Below are 15,255 nucleotides of genomic sequence, written 5' to 3'. Positions count from 1 at the left end.
TTTGCCCTATCCCGCAGCATATATAGCCCTCTTGCCACACCGTGAAGGGCATCTCAATTTGAGACAATGCACTCTTGCACTTTCTGGCTGTGCTACCTGCAGAGATTTACTCCCAAACTCAAAAAAGGAAAGCAACACTGGTCCTCTTACCAGGAGACCGCGAACTTGGTTTGCTTTCTTGAGCTCCTTACCACGAACCAGGTTTTGATACCATGTGAAGATAGTGGGAGAGAAGAAAGGAGTCTCACTTGCGGCTTTCTCACATACACAATGGGGGAATACACACAAAGGTGGAGGCTGAAAACAATTTTCCTCTTCCTAGTTGTGAAAGACAAAAGAACTCTAGTACAAAGAAATAGAATAACCCTATATGTGGGTCTCAAAACAAACTCAGCTAACTAAGGTGGCATACTAACTGAGCCACGAACTAGAGTACATAAGGAGAGCTGTCATCCAGCTATTATTCATGGGTGGTGTACCAATTGCATCTGCAGCTAACAAGTCGGTGACATAAATGCACAATGGTCACCCTGGCATATCACGAGTGGAGCTCGATATCTCAACAAAGAAAAGCAAAGCAAGCGCGCTAAAAGTAGATTTGAAAATGGCACCTATAGCCGCATCTAAAACCGCATCTATAAGCACGTTTATAAGTGCATGTAATTGTGCGTCTAAATACACAAAGCAGATGCAGTTTTAGATGCACGTATAGATGCGCACCACAGAACAGACAGATGCGGTTTTAGATGCGCCTTTAGACGCACCATAGAGTTTTAAAATTAAATATTTGAAGAAAGCAAATTTTTTTGGGTTGTTTGTTTGTAGGATGTCGTCATCTTCAACAAGTAGCTCCAGTGAGGATGAATCCCTCCATATCCACCATCGTGAAATATGGTTGGAGCAAAAAATCAAATGTATGTGTGATTGATGTCGAGGAAACATGTATCGTGCATGCAGGATTACACTCAATCACATCTCAAAGTATGGAGAATGGGATGCAACCGTAAACATGGTAAGTCTTAAAGAGTTAAGGTTGATTGAGATACCTATGGGTGTTCATATGTTTGAGTTATGATCCCGTTTTAATTTGATATAGGATGCAGTGCCACACCCACATATGTTGCCCTATGCTCGCCATGAGGAGGCGAAGCATCGGCGATATGAGGTGGGATCTTCAGGAGGGACCGCTACGGATGCATGGAGTGATGGTGATAGTAGCCCTCCGCCATTATCTCATGAAGCCATGGAGGAGGAGGTGTTCGATGATATGGTGCGGGATTTATATGTCCATCAATCCGAAGGGAGGGATGATAGCATGGAGCAGGACGATCTTTTTACGACATCATCGACTCCACTGTTTGAGGGGTGCACATTCTCTGTTCTATGTGCCTCCCTTGAGTTACTAAACTTGCAAACCATCTATGGATGGAGCAATGCAAGTTTGAATGCATTACTCAAGTAAGCTTTAAAGTCTATTTTGCAAACATGGTGAATTATGCTAGTGGGTCAATTACTCGAATGCTTTTCCTCATTTATGGTCTTCACGTGCAGGCTATTGTGTAAAATGCTTCCAAGGGAGAATAAATTATCGACCTCAAGAGATATGGCAAGACAACATGTGATCTCTCTTGGAGGATTAGATTACAAGCGCATCCATGCATGCATCAATGATTGCGTTTTGTTTCGTGGACTACATAAGGATGCAAGAGAGTGCCCTACTTGTGGAGAGGCAAGATATAGAGCAGATCTCAAAACTTTGGATGTGCCTCATAAGGTTCTGCGACATTTTCCCATAATCCCTCTCATCCAACATATGTTCAAGTGCAAATCCATTGCAGAGCTCATGTCATGGCATTCCTACCATCGATCAACCGATGGCAAGTGGAGAACTCCCGCAGACTCTCCTATGTGAAAGCATATTGAAGACACATGTCCAAGCTTCAAGGAAGAACCTAGGAGCTTGAGACTTGGATTGGGTATGGATGGTGTGAACCTATTTGGTCTCAAAAGCACCTCTTACAGTTTATGGTCATTGATATTGGTGAATTATAATCTTCCACCCTCTATGGCTATTAAGAAAGGACATGTTATGCTGTCCCTTCTAATTCCAGGGAAACATAAAGTCAAAAATCCTGATGTTTATTTGGAGCCTTTGATTGACGAGCTAGAGACACTTTGGAGAGGTATCGAGATACATGATGTGAGTAGGCCTCCCTCATCACGAGATTTCAACTGCAAAGTAGTCTTCATGTGGACGATGCATGACTTCCCAGGCTATGGCGAGTGTTCAGGTAAGCATTGCACTTCTAATTATGAATAGGCAAAGGATGTGGCACCCTAAACCCACCTTCAACTCTTAATTGCATCTATTGTTTAGGTCTCACTACATCGGGTTACCATGCATGTTTGTGGTCCTTCGCTAGTTGCCTCACAGGCAGATGCATTGAATAAGGTCATCTATGAGAATCACCATCGATTTCTCCCACCTGATCATCCTAGATATGTTTTCCCTTGGAATGAAGTCCTCCCACAATCACTCACTGCAGGAGATTGGATGAGAATTTGGAATGGTTCCACGACTCCTCCACCACTTGGCATGAGCCGGTAACGGTTTATAACTATTGTGTGCTATATTGGCTGGAAATAAAGATTGCTCGCTAACACCAGCTTTTAGTTAGATACTCCATCTTTTATCATTTACCATATTGGTCCCACCTCAAGATCAATCACCTGCTTGATCCCATGCATATCTTCAAGAATGTGGCATCTACCATTTGGGAGCATTTGAATGGGAGACGAGATTTCGTAGGCATAAGAGAGGATCTACGTACCACAGGGAGGATGAGTGAAGCTTGGCCACAAGAGAGACCAAATGGGTGTGTTTTTTTTACCTCGTGCATCGTGGAGCTTATCAAAGCTAGAGATGGTGGTGGTGAAGCGCACTATTACTACAATTCATACTCCCACTGGATGCATGATCAGGTCTTTGAAGGGAGCCTTTACAAAGAGCAAGAAAAGAGGTGTAGAGCAATTATATGGCTTGAAATCTCATGATTGGCACAAGATGCTCCAAGTAAGTATTTTATGTGCATAATATCTTTTTCCTTTCAAATTTATGAGTGAGTAATTATAAGCAACTAATCAACCACCTCCTTGTGGGTTCAGTTCATACTACCTACTAGCATTTCTTGTAGTGCATCGAAGGACGTGAAAGATTGTATTTACAAGATGGGCAAGCTTGTGAGGTACTTTACATGATACAAAATATGATGCATATCAATGCTCCATGCAAGGTGTTCATATTGCTAATATGGTGTACTTTTTCATTTCTAGGTATGTGAGCTCAAAGGAAATAGATCCCACCACGCTCAAGAATGCTCGAGTTATGTCAGTGGAGGTGGTTTGTTTAGTGGAGGAGACATTTCCACGTTCTATTCTCACAAGCCAACTACATCTTATAGTGCATTTGGTCAATGAGATTGCTATATGCGGTACTATACATGCACGATGGTTGTTCTTCCTCGAGCACTTCATGAAGACCTTGAAGGGCTTCGTGAGACAAAATGCAAAACCCGAAGGTGGCATGGCTGAGGGTTGGTTGGTACAAGAGTCACTTGTATATATTTTTGAGTTCCTTGTTGATGTGGATAGCTCTCTCCCATGACTATGGAGAGATGATGAAGACCTAAGGATGACCTCTATTGTGCCTCAAGGGAAAGGACGCAACAAAGTAATAGACACGGAGTTGCATAATAGTATCAACCTCTATTGCATGCTTAATAGTGATGTGATGAAAAGATGGGTGACAAGATATGAGGATGCAAAGGCAAGAAGACAAGAAGAAAGGACCCTCTTTCGTACAGACCACGGATCTCGTGTGCCATACCCTCAGTATTTAAGAGCACTTCCAAAGGATATTCATGTAGATTGGCTACTTGATGAAATGGAGAAAGCAAAGAAAGATGAGGGGATGCATATCACAATGGAAGAATGGGAGTATGCTAGGGGATGCATGAGCAAGGTCCATATATAGAATGTTATGCATAAGTTAGGAGATGTCAATAATTTAGATTGCTTATTTAATTAATTTTTTCTTGGTGTAGTGCACTATGTTCAATGCTATATGTTGTGAGGGCAACCATTTTTGAACACAACGGATTGATGATAAGAGAAATACACAAGATTGCGGCATCATTGCTAGCTTTGAGGGAGCCAATGGAGCCATGGATGATTATTGTGGCATAATCCAAGATATTATTAAGCTTGACTTTCGATGCTTCTTTGTGTATATTTTGGATGTAAAGTGGTTTAAGGACATGGTGGAAAGAGGCCCTAATGCAACAATCAAATGCCATGCAAGTGGCTTTGTATCTATTAACTCCACAAAGTTTTGGCAAAGTAGGAAGGACACACTAGTACTACTGCAACAATGTGAACAGATACTACTATGCACACATATAAAAATACTCGCTTTTAAAGATTTGATACCTTCGATGCAAGGAAAATAACATGATTGTATTTGTGTTTGAATTAGGTTGTCTATCAACCAATGGTGGATAATAATAGATGGTGGCATGTCATACCTATTATGCCATGTTCCAAAGTGATGTATACTACATTTACTAATATGAAGCATATGGAAGATGATCATGGCCATGGAGGTGATGATGACCGTGATACGAGAGAGGAGGATGATTATGAGATAGGAGATACAGATATTGAGGCCATTACCCGTGAGGAAAAGCCTACCATTGGTGATGCTGACTTCGATGAGCACATGAGTAGCACAAGTAGTAGTGGGTTGAATGTTTTTGTAGATCTAAACACTTGTTTGGATTTTGAAGTAGATAGTTTGGCAAGGGTTGCATTGAGGATGAGATTGAACCGTAGCCCATCATTGATATTGGCAAAACTATTTTACATATTGTCTCCTTCTCCTCACCTCACTCAATTCTTGTATATGTGGGCTTGCAAAAAAGCATTGATGTTTTTGTAAAAATTATGTGCTTTGGTAATCATGGGCAATGTTTGGAAAGCAGTGATGTACACCAAAATCTCACTTTCTGTATTCTCTGTTTAGCATCTAAATACACGTCTAAATACATGTCTAATTCTCAATGTAGACACGCAAATATATGCGCGAATACATGCGCAAATAGACGTACTGATAAAGGCAATGTTAGATGGGCCCGTATTTTTTGAGTGTAGATGCACTAATAGACGTGTTAATACATGCGTAAATAGACGAGCTATTAGACACGCTATTAGATGCACTCATAATTTCTCTTTTCAAGCAATGCCTATAGACGCGCCTGCTATTTTGCACATCTATCAAGCGTGTCTATAGTTGCTTTGTGTTGTTGTGCTTATGATCGAAAAAGGAAAATGAGACATGCCCATGAGAGAAGGAAAAGAGGGAAAAGACAAAGGGAAAGTGAAAAAGAGATTGAAAGGCAAATACATATGCTTATGCATGAGCATAAGAGAAAGAGACATATGCTTATGCATGAGCATAAGAGCATGAGCATGAAAGACGGGAAAGAGGGAGGAAAAGAGGGAAAAAAAGAGGAAGAAGCGGGGAAGGAAGAGAGACTGGAACAGGGGAAAGAGGGGGGGAGAGAGAGAAGAAGAGGAAAAGGAAAGAGGGAAAAAGAGACATATGCTCATGCATAAGCATAAGCATAAGCATAAGAGAATGAAACATATGCTCATGCTTATGCTTATGCATGAGCATAAGAGAAGGAGACATATGCTCATGCTTATGCTTATGCTTATGCATGAGCATAAGAGCATGAGCATGAAAGAGAGGAAAGAGGGGGCAAAAGAGGGAGGAAAAGAGGAAAAGAGATTCAAAGAGGGAAAAGAGGAAAAGAGGATAAGGAGAAGGAGAAGGAGAAGGAGAAAGCATAAGCATAAGCATATGTCTCCTTCTCTTATGCTTATGCTTATGCTTATGCATGAGCATAAGAGGAGGAGACATATGCTCATGCTTATGCTTATGCTTATGCATGAGCATAAGAGCATGAGAAAGAGGGGAAAGAGGAGGGAAAAGAGGGAGGAAAAGAGGAAAAGAGACTCAAAGAGGGGAAAGAGGAAAAGAGGAGAAGGAGAAGGAGAAAGAGAAAGAGACATATGCTCATGCTTATGCTTATGCATGAGCATAAGAGAAGGAGACATATGCTCATGCTTATGCTTAAGCATGAGCATATGTCTCCTTCTCTTATGCTCATGCATAAGCATAAGCATGAGCATATGTCTCATTCTCTTATGCTTATGCATGAGCATATGTCTCCTTCTCTTATGCTCATGCATAAGCATAAGCATGAGCATATGTCTCATTCTCTTATGCTTATGCTTATGCTTATGCATAAGAGGAGACATATGCTCATGCTTATGCTTATGCATCAGCATAAGAGAAAGAGACATATGCTCATGCTTATGCTTATGCTTATGCATGAGCATAAGAGCATGAGCATGAAAGAGGGGAAAGAGGGGGGAAAAGAGGGAGGAAAAGAGGAAGAAGAGGGAAAGGAAGAGAGATTGGAAGAGGGAAAAGAGGGGGGGAAAGAGAGAAGAAGAGGGAAAGGAAAGAGGAAAAAAGAGACATATGCTTATGCTTATGCATGAGCATATGTCTCCTTCTCTTATGCTCATGCATAAGCATAATCATAAGAGAATGAGACATATGCTCATGCTTATGAGCATAAGAGAAGGAGACATATGCTTGTGCTTATGCTTATGCTTATGCATGAGCATAAGAGCATGAGCATGAAAGAGGGAAAAGAGATTGGAAGAGGGGAAAGAGGGGGGGAAAGAGAGAAGAAGAGGGTGAAAGAGACATATGCTCATGCATAAGCATAAGCATAAGCATAAGCATATGTCTCTTATGCTCATGCATAAGCATAAGCATGAGCATATGTCTCCTTCTCTTAGGCTTATGCTCATGCTTGTGCATAAGAGAAAGAGACATATGCTGATTCTTATGCTTATGCCTATGCATGAGCATAAAAGAGGGGAAAGAGGGGGGAAAAGAGGGAGGAAAATAGGGAAAAAGAGACATATACTCATGCATAAGCATAAGCATAAGCATAAGAGAATGAGACATATGCTCATGCTTATGTTTATGCATGAGCATAAGAGAAGGAGACATATGCTCATGCTTATGCTTATGCTTATGCATGAGCATGTTCAATGCTATATGGTGTGAGGGCAAGCATTTTCAAACACAACGGATTGATGATAAGAGAAACACACAAGATTGCGGCATTATTGCTAGCTTTGAGGGAGCCAATGGAGCCATGGATGATTATTGTGGCATAATCCAAGATATTATTAAGCTTGACTTTCGACGCTTCTTTGTGTATGTTTTGGATGTAAAGTGGTTTAAGGATGTGGTGGAAAGAGGCCCTAATGCAACAATCAAACGCCATGCAAGTGGCTTTGTAACTATCGACTCCACAAAGTTTTGGCAAAGTAGGAAGGACACACCAGTACTACTGCAACAATGTGAACAGATACTACTATGCACACATATAAAAATACTCACTTTTAAAGATTTGATACCTTCGATGCAAGGAAAATAACATGATTGTATTTGTGTTTGAATTAGGTTTTCTATCAACCAATGGTGGATAATAATAGATGGTGGCATGTCATACCTATTATGCCACGTTCCAAAGTGATGTATAGTACATTTACTAATATGGAGCATATGGAGGATGATCATGGCCATGGAGGTGATGATGATTGTGATACGAGAGAGGAGGATGATCATGAGATAGGAGATACAGATATTGAGGCCATTACCTGTGAGGACGAGCCTTCCATTGGTGATGCAGATTTCGATGAGCACATGAGTAGCACAAGTAGTAGTGGGTTGAATGTATTTGTAGATTTAAACACTTGTTTGGATTTTGAAGTAGATAGTTTAGCAAGGGTTGATCTCATTGAGGATGAGATTGAACCGTAGCCCATCATTAATATTGGCAAAACTATTTTACATATTGTCTCATTCTCCTCACCTCACTTAATTCTTGTATATGTGGGCTTGCAAAAAAGCATTGATGTTTTTGTTAAAATTATGTGCTTTGGTAATCATGGGTAATGTTTGGAAAGCAGCGATGTACACCAAAATCTCACTTTCTGTATTATCTGTTTTGCATCTAAATACGCGTCTAATTCTCAGTATAGACGTGCTAATACATGGGCAAATAGACGCGCTGATAGATGCAATGTTAGATGAGCCCATATTTTCTCAATGTAGATGCACTGATAGACGTGTCAATACATCGTAGGTAGACGAGCTATTAGACGTGCCCGTAATTTCTCTATTCAAGCAATTCCTATAGATGCGCCTGCTATTTTGCACGTCTATCAAGCATGTTTATAGGTGATTTGTGTCGTTGTGACTTCTTTTATTTTTTTGGCTTTCAAATTCCTTGTGCAACATTTTATCAACAATTAATGCCTTGTGAACTAAACATTTTGGAGTTATAATATTTTATTCAAAATTATAATCGTCGGCTATAGACGTGCTTGCAATTGTGCTAATTAAAATGCGGTTGGCTGTAAGAATTGAATTGCACAATATGGAAATGGGATTCTTGTAACTACATAGCATACACAACATACACAGCATTCTATTCAATCACACAAAATTCTACTTTTATTAACAAGAAATATTTGGTAGTGTATCTAAAGTGTATCTATAAACATGTTTATGTACACGTCTCTCTATTTTTTAAATTTCTAGTAGTGCATATATTTGCGTGTTTATAGGCGTTTCTATATACGCATCTGGCTTTTTCTTTTAAATTTCTAGTAGGACATCTATTTGCACATCTATTATAGGCGTGTCTATATGTGCATTTGTTTGTTATATAGACGTGCCTTTAGATGCAGGTCTATAGACACGAAAATAGATGCACTCATAAGTTTTTCTTAAAATTAAGGTAATGCATCTGTAGGTACCTTTTCTTGTTGTGTCCTCTCTTCTCTTTCCTTCTCTCTTTTCCCCTATGTGAAGCTTCAATTGCCTAACATTAAGCAAGCAGATACAAACTTCTGTCACTCTAATTCAAAGAATGCAGGAGTCTGTAAATTCTTGCTCAATGTCAGGCTGTCACTCTATTTTTTCTTTTGCATCTCGTGATAAGGGCATGCTCGATGGTAATCTTCTTCTTTTCTTTTCTTCAATTCATCATGTGGCTCACCTAATCTTCGAGATGCCATCTTTCGGGAGTTATATAATATTTTGGGGCACCCTCCCACTCCTATGGAATTATACACATACATGAGGGTGCTAGAAGCACCCCCCAGGAGTCTGCAGTACAGACTTCAAACCACCCCAATCCCATACTAGCTAAGATTACCCCAGTAGAGTCGAGACATCCCAATTGGCTATGGAGCCGAGCCCCTTCTCCCCCTTGCAGTCAGGAGGTCCTTCTGCCTCACAGTGCCGTCAGCGTACTCCCGTGCCATCGAGAGTCACTTCTCCAGCTACGAGTGGCCAATGTACTCCCATGCAGTCGAGAGTCGCTTCTCCAGCTACAAGCGGCCAAAATTTCTAGCTCGACACGACATGGCAATAGGCATAGTAGCAGGGCGAGCGGTGGGGGATGCATGGCATACAGCCTGATTAGGTGGGGTAGTGGTGGGAACGGGGATGATTTAGATGATGCACATGTGCCAGAGGGTGATGGTATGATTTACTATGACATCACTCAGACAAGAGGCATCTTGATGGGAGACCCTCACTGTTGTTCACTCTAGGTATCCCAATCCCCCCAATGTTTAGTTCATAGATAGATGGGCCAAGTCAAAGATTGTTATGATACTTGGCAATAAAAGATCTTCGCTTAAGAGGCAGGCACTAGCCGAGATTGCCAGGCTCGAGGGAGGTCAACCACATCCAAGGGGCTAGCCCCACACCACTCACAAGCACCAGTGGAAGAAAGAAATGAAGGCAACAAAGGCGCACCCCAGTCCGGAGCACGTGGAGGGATGAAGGATCTAAATGGAGCAATATGGAAGTGTTTATTTTGGAGCAGGGGTGTTGAATCATGGGATGCCCAGTTTGTAAGTATCGATCTCAAATTATATTGTTTATGTAGTTTATTAGGAGGTTGTTTCTTTGTACTAACCCCTCCGCTAATTGTGTCAAGGTTGAAATCCAAGGAAATGGGAAAATATGACTTCTTGGAAGTTTCATTATCTCACTCTTCTGCCATAATTCCCATTGCATTCATCGGCTTGCAGTTGAGGTAGGCTCTTATCCTAATACACTAGATATTGGAGCAATCAACCACTTCTGTAATCACAATAAACACTATCTTCTTCATGGCCATTTTCTCCTCACAACTCAATTGTGATCCACAACCTACTAAATGCAAGAGCTATGGATGACAATCTTGCCAAACCAATAGTGCTTGCGGCTCTTGCAAGGTGTTTGTAAGTATGAAACTAATTATAATAATTTAGGAAATATTATGATCTATAAAAGCCATACTACGATTGGTATTATCAATATCCTAGTATTATTGGTACTATTACAGATGTTGCCCATAATACTTAAACAACCTATCACTAATACCCTATTAATGCCAATTTCCCTCACATTATCTTTGATAATGCTTAATTTACTATTGATATATTTTTACAGTACTGGTATTTTTCCTAGTTACCAATGTCATGACATTACCCTCACACTATTTTGGACCAAAAATGATGTACATGAATAACATATTAATGCAAATGTGAAAACATCAATGAAATCCCTGGTTGATGCAGGCATATAATAATCCCATGGCCCTCTCCCATGCTTGCTAATGCATCTCTTACCCTCAATGATGCATCTCTCATGATTGACATTGTATGGCAATTTGGGGGCTTTACACTAGGGAACATGCTTGCTACTCAGAGGGTTGCTTGCCCTATAGTAGGATATATTGTATGGACTAGCGAGCTAGGAAGTGAAGAAGAGAACTATAAAGCAAAATCAAAGAATGAGAAATAGGTGTTTATGACTCAAGATTTTACCAGAGAAAGTGTCATTATTTTCATTGATGTATAAATAGATAGCATTGATCTTCGAAAACCATATATTGGATATATCAATAGAACTACTATGTACACTCATGATGCAAATACCTGATACCGATGCAAATATTGATTGCTTAACATGATTGAAAAAATTACTGACACTTTGACATGAGCACCACAAATCAATTTTGGCCAACTACCAAAAGCATCACAAACCAAAAATTTCGGTACCAAGTTTATGTCTCTCTTCCTCACCACTCTTTAAACTAACAAACGAACCAAAACTTATAACCTACCACATGACACCCTTATAAGCAAGAGATTTGATACTAGAATTCAAGACCTATAGTATGAGTACTTTGTCACTCCTATTAAGTAGAAGGTTTACAAGATCACAAGGACTTCCTACCAGAATCCCATGTTTACACTATGCTCCCTTTTATACAATCATTGCAATGGCTTTTTAAAGTGTGACTTGAAGATTCTCTCTCTCTCTCTCTTTATCTATCTCTCTCTCTCTCTCTCCCCCCTAAAGTTGTTGCTCCTAATAAAACAAGAGCTAGTGCAGAGGGTTACAACAGCTGCCCTCAGAGGCACTGCATCACGTGAGCATAGAGCTACTGAGGGTAGGGAAGGCCAAGGTGTGAGGTGGGGGTTATGATGAGGGCGTAGCTATGGGTGATATTGGGTGCTCCTTTTCATGTACCTTTTCCATGAAGATAGTGAAAACGCTCCTCCCACTTTCACGGAAGCCACCAACTTGAAAGCATAAGTTTTTCAAAAAGGGGTTCGGGGGGAGGTGGTGTTGGTGTTGATTCATCCATAAGCCTCTTCTCCACGTGATATAACCCACTCCATCTCCCTTCCCCTATTTAATCCTTGGCTTTGCTCTTGTCTTTTCTCCCATCTTGCGTCTACCTCTTCCTCCTCCTCATCCCCCATCGGGTAAGCCTTCCTTGGCCTAAGAATCTATTCATCACTATCATCCTTCTTCCGCATGGTTCTTCGTCGTTTTTGCTGCGTTTATATCATGACGACCTGATGTACATGCATGCGAGTAGTTAATAAACTGATCCCGCATACCTTAATGTATTGATTCAATATTGGGAGGGTGGGTGTGCTTTCAGAAGGAGTAGAATCTGCAAATTGAGACTAGGGAGACAGAGACAGTGGGTGTATCTCTCCAGTTCATCAACAGCAGGATGGGCTTAGCAGATAGATAGAGATAGATAGATAGAGAGAGAGAGAGCGCAGTAAAAGGGAGCACCAGGAAATGGATGGATTGAGTGTGTGTTAGGGAAGAAGGATTGTCACATAACTTGTGTGCGCGACGAGCAGAAAGAGAGAGAGAGACTAGTGACACAAGCTGAAAATGAAGAAAGGAAGTGTGTCCTTGCCAAACCTTCGGAATCTTACAACTTTCAGCATCAGGCTTTCTTCACCTTGAGGATTATAAGGGCTGGGCAGGGGGGTGAAAACAAGATTGAAACAATAACATCCCACTTGCATTTGAAGCAGGGATTGAGTTCTGCGCAATCGACGTGCTAATCTCCGTTGCAAGCTTGATCGGGAGCAGTACCCTTGAAAAATTCGTATGGTGCAACCTTTCGTGCTGCTTAAGCTGCTTGCAGACAATAAACATTACAGGCTAATCCTCAAGCCTCAATCCACTCCACCGATTCCATCTATTTTCGAGCTTCCAAGGTTGCCTGAGTAGATTCTGCACCACGAAAAATATTCTGGGCTGGCATCATGCAGATTCTCGGCCTGGTTCTCGGCATCTTTGGTAATGATCAGCTTTTCCTTGCAAGTCTGAACGTTTGACGTCAATATATGCATTCACCTTTGAGGAAGAAAGGTGGAAACCTGCGAATGATGAGCAAAAAGAATGAATCCTGACCAAGAGTTGATCATGTTTGTTGAACAGGAAATATTCTTACCATACTTGTGTTCACGTCGCCACTGTAAGCAATCGTCCGATCAAAGTTTTGTGTGAGGGTCGATGGTAAAGTGCGATTTTTGCACGCAGTGCAAGCTGCGATGGGACATAAATGGTGGAAGGGGATTGGCACGAATTAGTTGATGTTTGATGGTGATTTGATTTGGAGGTTTTTGTGCAGGCCCACCTTCTGGCGAATTTTGAAGATGGGATCCACCGAGTCTTTCTCTGCAGTCCCCTACCTCACATCACTCCTCAGCAACTCGCTGTGGCTCTACTACGGCCTGCTCAAACCCAACGAGCTCCTGCTCGTCTCCATTAGCGCTGTGGGCGTCTTCTTCGGAATTTTCTACGTCTCTCTGTACCTCTCCTTCGCTTCAAAGTCCCAACGGGTACACCTCTGCATCCATTCATCTTCCTCTTTTTCATCACCATATGTGCGCATCCAAACATACATTTCATCTGCGTTTCAAGTATCGTAAAGCCATCTTCTGCTTGACGTCCGGAAGCTCCCCCAAAACGTTATGCAGGTAACCGTCGCCCGCCTCCTCCTCCTTCTAGGCGTGTTTTTTGCCACAGTCTCTCTAACTACGCTCAAATTCACTCACGGCAATGTCCGGATCATCGTAGTTGGCATCTTCTGTGCTGCGAATTCCGCTTGTAATTATGGTGCTCCTCTCAGCATCATGGTAAGAGTCTAGCCTAGATCGTCTTTTTCTCAAGTCTGTATATCTGAAAACGCATTCTTTTTGTGTTGTCAACAAATTGCGCTCGAATGCAGAGGCTCGTAATCAGAACTAAAAGCGTGGAGTACATGCCATTCTGGTTGTCCTTCTTCCTCTCCGTCTCCGCGGCCGTCTGGCTGGCCTATGCGCTGGCAATCAAGGACCCTTTCCTCATGGTAACGACAATGATTCTTACGCTTCGACTTCCAGCTTGAGTATGCAAAGTGCGAGGAGCTAAAACAGCATTCCTACTAACCGAAGCCTCATATCTGGCTTTTTGAGTAATTTATGAGTAGACCTCTTCAATAAATAAAAAAAGTGTGAGGAGCTAGATGGTCTAAGCTTTTTTTCATTTAATGAGTGAACAAGCGGTGCAGGCTTCGAATTCGATCGGGTCGGTTTTTGGCATCCTACAACTCTCTCTGTACGCTTTCTACTGCAAGAACAAGGGAGCGCAACATCTGCACAGCGCTCAAATGGTTACCTGCAACGCGCATTGCTGCAGCAGGGTACCTTATATGGAGGAGTTGAAGCCAGATCGTGAAATCGGCGTGTAGAATATGCTTTCACTCTCTTTTCAAGTGTTAAGTATCTCTATCAAGAAGTTTTGAAAAAGCAAGAAGCTAAGAGGTGATGTACAAGACATCATTTGATTTTTGGAGGCGGCTCTTGTTCGGACGTCGGATCAAACGTTTGATGAAACCAATTACATGGGTCCCAAAGGGGACCGTTTCGTGCGGTACGATTGGACAAGTCCACAGAACACAGATTAGGCAACATAGTTTTAGCAGATTGCTTATATTATTTGCAAGGATGAATGCCGTGGAGGCTTCATCCAGAGCTACCATCATTTTTCATTCGAACGGTTTTTAATTAATGATTTCCAGTTGACCTGCGTCCGAGGAACGTCTTCAGGTGCTCACTGGAAGCCTAGCAGTAAAATTCAACTACTGTCGGCCATTTTGATACTAGACTGCTCCTGCAGTAGAATCACTAGCCAGTTTGACTGCTTGTGCATGCATTGATTCAGTGGTCGACGTTCTCAATCTTATAAGATAAGGGATGGATGATAATATCGAATAGGATGGTCGGAAACAGCTGCTAAACACCGAAATCTAGTAAACCAGTGCTTGTGAAAACATAACAACAGCTGGACGCGGAGAATCGATATCATCGCAGTTCTAAGTGGATTGGCAATTTTGCATTTGTGGACGCGGTGAAGTGCAGCTGCCATCCACGTTCTAACATTCTGCACCGTCAATCACAAGTTAAGACGTAGACGTAGTCGTAATCTCTATGGAACGTATTCAGATGAAGGAAGCAGGCAACACCATAAAGCCGTCATTGCAGGCTTTAGCCGCATACCCGTAACCCAACCATAGATCGTCTGATTGCAACCGGACTTGTATTTCGACGTTGCCGCAATTAGCTACGTTAATGCCACTTCATACTAAACGCAGACGCTGTTAGCAGCACTATGCAATAGCATAATCTTGACGCAATCCGGATGTCGTGGCTGTTGCATCATCTTCATTAACATCAGTAACAACT

At 41.7% G+C, this 15,255-nt stretch overlaps 1 protein-coding gene across 1 annotated transcript; it reads left to right on the top strand.

Annotated features, from left to right (window-relative positions):
* Window positions 1-12,792: 12,792 nt before the first annotated feature.
* Window positions 12,793-14,261, top strand: LOC147891082 (bidirectional sugar transporter SWEET15-like). Its single transcript, XM_087389143.1, has 6 exons — window positions 12,793-12,826; window positions 12,968-13,004; window positions 13,161-13,371; window positions 13,510-13,668; window positions 13,761-13,880; window positions 14,082-14,261. Exons 1-6 carry the CDS (start codon window positions 12,793-12,795, stop codon window positions 14,259-14,261), a joined length of 741 nt encoding a protein of 246 aa, XP_087245269.1.
* Window positions 14,262-15,255: the final 994 nt, after the last annotated feature.

This window comes from Dipteris shenzhenensis, chromosome 18, assembly GCF_047967505.1.
Source record: "Dipteris shenzhenensis isolate YYH24624 ecotype China chromosome 18, Dip_SZ_1.0, whole genome shotgun sequence".
NCBI lineage: Eukaryota > Viridiplantae > Streptophyta > Polypodiopsida > Gleicheniales > Dipteridaceae > Dipteris > Dipteris shenzhenensis.
This window is presented reverse-complemented; position numbering and strand designations above follow the sequence as displayed.

Bases quoted from the DNA above. Each gene is read 5' to 3' on its own strand.
- LOC147891082 (XM_087389143.1), top strand. From the start codon at position 12,793: ATGCAGATTCTCGGCCTGGTTCTCGGCATCTTTG. The intron at 13,372-13,509 runs GTACACCTCTGC...AACGTTATGCAG, and splicing joins TCGCTTCAAAGTCCCAACGG to GTAACCGTCGCCCGCCTCCT. The intron at 13,881-14,081 runs GTAACGACAATG...CAAGCGGTGCAG, and splicing joins TCAAGGACCCTTTCCTCATG to GCTTCGAATTCGATCGGGTC.